This window comes from Mus pahari, chromosome 12, assembly GCF_900095145.1.
Source record: "Mus pahari chromosome 12, PAHARI_EIJ_v1.1, whole genome shotgun sequence".
NCBI lineage: Eukaryota > Metazoa > Chordata > Mammalia > Rodentia > Muridae > Mus > Mus pahari.
Window position 1 is genome coordinate 84,635,078 of NC_034601.1, and position 7,606 is coordinate 84,642,683.

The window sequence follows — 7,606 nt, forward strand, 5'->3', positions numbered from 1 at the left end:
GGTGGCGCACGCCTTTAATCCTAGTACTTGGGAAGCAGAGGCAGGCAGATTTCTGAGTTCAAGGCCAGCCTGGTCTACAGAGTGAGTTCCAGGACAGCCAGGGCTATACAGAGAAACCCTGTCTTGGAAAAAAAAAAAAAAAAAAGATGATTCACCTAATAAAAAGTAGAAACAGCGCACACTAGCATGACACCACTCACTAGTACTGAACACTTAAAGTAGCGATTATTATAGATAAAAACAAAGGAGCATTATAACCACAGCACAGAAATACACACATACAGACTAAGTTTAAACAAGTTAAGGAGCTAGGCTGTAGCTCTGTGCTGCAATGTGTGCTTTGTGTGGGTAAGACCTTGGATACAAACGCCAGAATAAAATTTTATTGAAAATTAAGTATATGTGATTTTAAAATAAAGAGATTAATTTGTAACTTTTGAGAACACTGTATAGCACAGAAAAAAAACAAAAAGGGGGTCCACGGAGATGACCTCTATCACAGACAGACTCTCCAGGAGGGAAACCAGCTGGAGAACTGGAGCCAGGCTCCGGACCAGGCTCCAGGGCCTCCTGACATCATGTTTCCGCTCTGACAAGAGCAGCTACTGCCGACATCCTTCATGCAGTCTAGGCTCCAATGTCCCTTACCCAGCAAACTCAAGTTTCCTGGACATAATCCTAACCAAATACACCCAGCTGGTAAGTGAGAAATGGCTACAGATTTGATTCAGTTGATGTGAGCGAACTCCATATGCGCCCACACGCACACGCATGCATGCACGCGCGCGCGCGCACACACACACACACACACACATACACCAAGCCCACCATCCATCTTGGGCCTCAGGGATAAAGGAAGAGTCCTCACCTGCAATGAGGTTTTGCTCATCAGCCCTCTTCCTGTCCCTAGAAGAAGGAAAACACAGAGTAAATCCTACTGCACCTTGCAGATCCTGGCGAGCCCTTACACACTCCACAGCGTCTCTCAGCATCTCCCTCCCAGGGGAGAAAGGAGCAGAAAAGCTCTTCTGGAAAATGACCTGGCCTCTCCGTGACTCTGGGCTCTGGCCACACTGTACGGCCTTGACACAGGATGATGCTCACACTGCTCTCCCTGTGGCTGCCGGAGAACTCCATGTGGTAACCTAGGGAACGTAACTTAGTGCCCATCCTTTGGCCCAAGAAAACACAAAGTGAAAGGTCCTATCCTTGGCTGGCAATGCAGGTCACTCTCATAAACCAGCAGAGACCTCGACCTTCCTGTGAATGGCGTCAGAAACGAAACGGATGTTGACCCTGACAAATGGAGCCAGGGAAGGGGAGACTCTTCATATTAATGATGCACCTGAGGACACCCCATATGAGTGAGTCACATGAGGTGACTGCGTTCCCACAACAGTAAACGGGGGGGTCACCAGCGGTCCATGCCAGGTGCTTTGTTGACGGTGGCCATCTGACTGGGATGAGATAAATCTCAACAGTGTTCTCTACTTGCTTTTCCGAAGTGCCAATGAAGATGAGCACTTTTTAAGGTTTAAGATGCTTGGGTTGGGGTCACCGGTCCTGCCAGCCGTGTGGGCTCTTTACAGATGGCTCAAGGGATGCCCCTCCCCTCCCTATCCTGTGCCCCAGGTACATAAGACTTTGTCTTTTCCTCATTATTTTCCCTTTTTATTTTTTTATTTATTTATGAGATAAGGTCTCCTTACATAGCCCTGACTTGCCTGGAACTCACAGAGACTGGCCTGCCTCTGCCTCAAGTGCCAGGGATAAAGGTGTGTGGCTGCCACACCTGGCCCATGGCTTCATCTTATTTTATCTTTCTTCTTCTTCACATCTTTTTTTTTCTCGTTGTCATTTCTTTCCTTAGACCACCTCTCTTTGGACAGTAAGTACACACACCAATGGTGACATAGGAAGCCCAATATACAGCAACAGATGTGTTTCTGGGAATGGCACACCCACCTTCCCTGTGACCCTCACCTGGAAAGCTGGCGGGCACTAAGTCTGTGCCTTCAAACTTCCTTTCCTTCAGCCATTTTCTTAGCTCTATAAATTCTGATCTGTAGCTCTTATTCACTGATCAGGAGAGAAAAGAAAACAGCACAATAAACACCACTGGATCAGCAGGCCAGCATTTCAAGGGTATAAATCTGATGAAGCAGAGCAGACAGGGAAAACATTTGATAGAATCTATTGTCGGTCTGGTAAACATTGCCAGCAAATGAAGACAGTTTCCTAACTTCCAAACCCAGAGACAAGTAACAGAAAACACAGGGTGATGGCGGGACAGGAGCAGGGTGGGGCGGGGTGGGCGGGGCAGGGTGGAGGGGGTGGGGAAGGGCAGGAGGAGAACAGCCCAGGCTACCCAGCACTGGCACACAACTGCCACAGCAACAATGAACGCTAAGTGAACTCCTCCTAAGATCAGAAGCAGGGCAAGGTATAGTGGATATTTAACCAGCACAATAGCAGGGATAAATACAAAACATCAAATAGGAAAAAAAGCAAAATTATTTTCAGAAGATGTAAGTACAATCATGGAATATCTAAGAAGACTATGAAAACAGCTACTAAACAACAAATGAGTTTAGCAAATATGATATAAACAATACAATAAAAAATTAATTTTATTTCCACATACTAGTAACAACCAAAAATTCAAATTCCAAAAATGTTATTAATACAAAATTCTTCACAGATCCAAATATATATATATACATGTATGTATAGGTATATGATGTATATGTGTATATATACATCAAAAGCTATAAACAACGCTGAAAACAAGGGACACGACATAAACAGATTAATTAGATTTTATGTTTCTTTTCATTATATGTCGAAGCTCTTGTGATATTTGGAAATGGACCCTGAAGTGCATAACTGGGGTTAAAGTCACAAGGGTGGCCCTTCCATGATGACTGGTGGCCTTCAGAGAGGGGACATTTCTCGGGGTACTACGCATGAGGCCACAGGTTTGATTGCCAGCATCCCTTCCCAACAAAAGTGGAAAGAACACATATTTCCTTGCCACGTGAGGACAGGGTGAGAACCAAGATAGCCACAAGCTGGGCAGACAGCCCTTTCCAAGTCATCCAGACCTTGATGTTACATTTCTTGACCTTTCTGTTTAAGCTAGCCAGTACGTGCCATTCCGAGAAGGTAGCCCACGCTCAAACCTAAACAAAAACAGATTCTGATCAAGGCGGATGAACATGGCATGGTGGCACACACCTTTATCCCCAACACTTGGGAGACAGGAGGACCAGGATTTCAAGGCCAGCCTCAGTTATTAGTAAATTCAGGGCTTAGGTTCAAACTAGTAAAGAATGGATGGGTAAGACTTGAAACTATCATTATGGTAATAATTGGGTGTATGTGTGCATATATTTAGTAAGCTAGGCATGGTGGTCCACGCCTTTAATCCCAGCTCTCAGGAGATAGAGGCAGGCAGACATGAGGCTAGCCTGGTCTATATAATGAGTAGAAGCACAGCCCAAGATACGTAGTGAAACTCTATACATACACACACACATACATATACACACATACACATACAACCATATGCATATATACATATACATACATATATATACACATACACATACATACACACACACATATATATGGGATGGAGAGATGGCTCAGTGGTTGAGAGTACTGACTGCCCTTCCAGAGACCCCCAAATTCAATTCCCAGCAACCACATGGCAGCTCACAACTGCCTGTAATACAATTCCAGGGGACCCAACACCCTCCCACAAGCATACACACAGGCAAAACACCAATGTACATAAAATGAAAATAAATCTATGTAAAAAGTATATAGTGAAAAAACAGTTAGAAATTAAAATACCAATCTAATATAAAACACTAAAGGAGAAACAGAGAAACAAAAAGCAGATATTCAACACAGAAAAAAACAAGACAAAAGAGGGCAGATGCAAGAAATCCATGAGAAGGCAGCATCCACCAGGACGAGGACCAAAGTATTTCACACCGTTGATCAGACACACTTAGATTCAGATAGAGAGAGAGCAGAGCAAAGGGATGGACAGACAGGGGGAGGCAAAGGGATGAACGGACAGAAGCAGAGCCCCAGGGTAGAGCCACAGAGAAGAAACCAGTAGCAGTGCGTAAGGCACATTTCACCTCTCACAGCACGCAGGGACGCCATTAACAAGTGTTCCCCCTTAGGAACAGCGCTGAGGAGCACCAGAGCAGACCCTCCTCCACACGGGGCTCCTCCTCCACACGGGGCTCCTCCCAGGAGCAGCAGCCCATACCTGCTCTTGAGCCAGAGCTTCGCCTTCTCCTCCTGACCCTCTCTGTTCTTCCTCTTCGTCTCCGCATGCTAACCCCAGAGCCTGTGTCGTGTTGAACTGAGAATAATGAGAGGCTCTGCCTTTCCTTCAGCTGGACGAGAATCACAGACCTGGGTACCTTTGAATAGACAAATACTTATTTTGGTGAATGTTTTCAGATTTTTTTTTTAATATTTATTTATTTTACATATATGTGAGTACACTGTCGCTGTCTTCAGACACACAAGAAGAGGGCATCGGATCCCATTACAGATGGTTGTGAGCCACCATGTGGTTGCTGAGAATTGAACTCAGGATCTCTGGAAGAGCAGTCAGTGTTCTTAACTGCTAAGCCATCTCTCCAACCCCATGTTTTCATTCTTTAAGGGGAAAAAAAAAAAGTCCTTTTCTTAAAAGCTTTGAACACCAAACCTTTTTATCTAGTGCCCAATTGGGATCCCTGAAGTAACAAGTCCCAGTTATGAGGGGGAGCCTCTAAAACAGTAGTTCTCAACCTGTGGTTCACAACCCCCTTGGGTTGCTTCATGTTAGATATGCTTCATATCGGACATGCATACTATGATTCATAATGTAGCAAAAATACAGTTATGAAATAGCAGCAAAATTCTTTTATGGCTGGGGTCACTATATCATCAGGAGTTGTATTTAAGGACAGCAGCATCAGGAAGGTTGAGAAGCACTGCTCTAAACGGAGTAAACAAAACCATCCGGAGGCCCTACCCACTAAATTCTCACAGCTCATTTCCTAGACATATCCTCACAGCTCAATGCTAGTGAACACAGTATAGTGCTACTTAACTGTGCTTAAGAACACACAGGGACTGGAGACACAGCTCAGTGCACAGAAGAAAACGAAGGCAAAACATCTATGCACATAAAATAATAATTAATACAAAAAATACACAGTCATTATGAAGCACCCATCAGTTCAGAAGTCTTAGAAAAAATAAATAAGCCCCACTCAGTGTAAAGTGGATTTTTAGATGCTAGGTCAGTATGATTAAAATGGGCATTCGCAGTAGACTGAAGAGTGCACAAGGCATTGATGACCAGAAGACATAAAATGACTGCTCCATTCCACATTAGCTTCTCAGAGGCCAAAAAGGAAAGAACCAGGGAACAGACAACAATGTAGACCAACTGTAGAAACGAACAAAAGAAACACACGCAAGCGTCCTTGGATGATACATGCTAACATTTAAGACGATACGAGAAATACTGAGTAAAACTAAAGTTGAAGAAAATTCTAATTTAAAAGATGGGGGCGGGGAGGGGCAGCTGGAGAGATAGCTCCGTGGTTAAGAGCGTACGGGGCTCCTGCAGATCAGGGTTCAGTTCCTAACACCCACATGTGTAACTCCACTGCCAGAGGATCCAATGTCCTCTTCTGCCCACCCCCATACAATGCAAGCATGTGGTGCGCAGACATACCTGTAGACAACATACCTATATACATAAGATAAACCCCTTTTGGTCCTGCCTCTGGGCAAAAATAATGGCACGACTCAGTAACAAAACGCCCTAGAGAACATTATTTGAAAGCATTCTTAAGAGGAGCCTTTACTACTTGCATCCTACCCTGTACCGTATAGACGAATACTAAAGTGACATAAGTGACTTACACCCCTTTAATATGTGCTATACCAATGGAAATGATTTTAAAATCCACTTTAAAAAAAAAAAGTGGGCAGGAAAGGACCGCCCGCCAAGCCGCCCAGGCAGTTTTACTCTACCTCCGCAGAAGGCTTGCTTTACGAGTCAGTCTGGAACCAGACGCCAGGTCGGTCCTGGAGCCCACGTGTGGTGCTTAAGGGGCCCCAGGGGCCTCAGCGCCGTCCTGGCTCGCAGTGCTGGATGGACCCGACATCAATCAATCCATGCCACCCGCACCAACTAACTAACCAACCCAGGACCGCTGGCCGTACACCACGCCTGCGCAGTAGTCGCTCTGGTCCTGACTTCCGGTCCGCGCACTGGAAATTGGGGTCTGGATCCAATCAGACCTCAGAAAAGCCAACGGAATCCCGCTCCCGTTACCCAGGCAACGCCAGACCCACCGGAAGTGCTCCTGCTTACCATAGGAACCAAGGCGAAGCGGGTGGGCAGTGGCAGGCGGCTCCCCCAGCTGCGGAGAAAGCGGCTGGGTGCGGCGAGCACCTCTGCCGCGCGCATGCGCAGCTCCCAGGCCTCCACAGCTACGCCCTGTCGCTGTGAGCTTAGCTGCTGACCCATGTTCCAAAGGGCCAACGGGAAGTCTTTCCTCACAGCGTCCTTTCTTCCTCCGACTTCCTACCCCCTCCACCAGACTGGCTTACCTGATCCCCACCTTGTCCTGCCCTCCAGCTGCCAGGACCCAGGCGGCCGATTATCCCAGACAGCCTGTCCCGCCTCTCCTCTTATTCACTATGAAGGCATTTCGGTCTTGTCCCAAGACTGTTACTGGAATTGTTAGGGTCAGAGTAAAAGTAAGAATTAGGCTTATAGGAAGAAATAAAAAACGAGAATTTAGACGTCCTCAAACAGCGAGGAGCAAGCTTTATTCAGATAAGTGGATTTTCTAGTTCTCGCCCTGCATGTCGCGATCCAAGCACAGGACTCTGTCACATAAAGACCAGAGGTCAGGAAAAGGCACCATTTCATGCTTCAAGCTGGAGTTTTTGTAGCTAAGGATGTGGAAGGGAGAGAGGGAGCTAGCCAGGGACAGAATGAGAACGTTAGCTGGGTTTTGATACTACTGGGTTTTGCGCCTGTTGTCCGTTTTTGCAACCACTGGGATAGATACCTGATGTGTGAGAATGGCGGGTCGCGTCTCAACAGCACACGAGGCCAAGACAGTTCCACGTGGAAGAGGTTTTATTGGGGGAGAGAGAAAAGGTGGTGATGTAGGACCCCCGAGTGAGGGAACTCCCTCGGGTCCGCAGGACGCAGGAATGAGGAAGAGTCCCTCGGAAACAGAGAAGCCGACTTGTAGTAAACACTCGAGGTACTTTAATGTCAGAGTACTCTGGGTGGACTCATATCTCACGCAGGAGACAAAGGAGTCGACCCAGTCTCTCAGAAGTAAGGGGTTCTTATAGGGTTAGAGTTGGGGGGGGGAAACGGGGAAAGTGAGGGTTGGCAAGACTACAAACAAGTGACTCATGTGAAGATAGTATTGAAATTTACAATATAGCGCATTGAGCGGGTGGTGTGTGACCCTGATCGAACTGGGGGAGATATCTTTTTGCCAGATGGTTAGTGAGCTAACCTTGACATAGTAGTGAGATTTACGCGCCAGCC

The 7,606-nt window shown here is 46.4% G+C and overlaps 1 protein-coding gene across 2 annotated transcripts in view; it reads right to left on the reverse strand.

Moving 5' to 3' along the window:
- The window catches only part of Setd4 (SET domain containing 4), a 20,061-nt gene extending 13,842 nt beyond the window's left edge, over positions 1-6,219 (reverse strand). Inside the window, exons 1-4 of one of the 2 annotated variants that reach the window (XM_021209964.2) lie at positions 6,061-6,219; positions 4,289-4,445; positions 1,984-2,079; positions 869-906 (exon numbers count right to left, since the gene is read on the reverse strand). In XM_021209964.2, the coding sequence (XP_021065623.1) occupies positions 869-906; positions 1,984-2,079; positions 4,289-4,355 (201 nt within the window). In that variant the 5' untranslated portion in view covers positions 4,356-4,445; positions 6,061-6,219. Of the gene's footprint in view, positions 1-868; positions 907-1,983; positions 2,080-4,288; positions 4,446-6,060 lie in introns of those variants that run through there. The other variant, XM_029544227.1, reaches the window with a different exon arrangement.
- Positions 6,220-7,606: the final 1,387 nt, after the last annotated feature.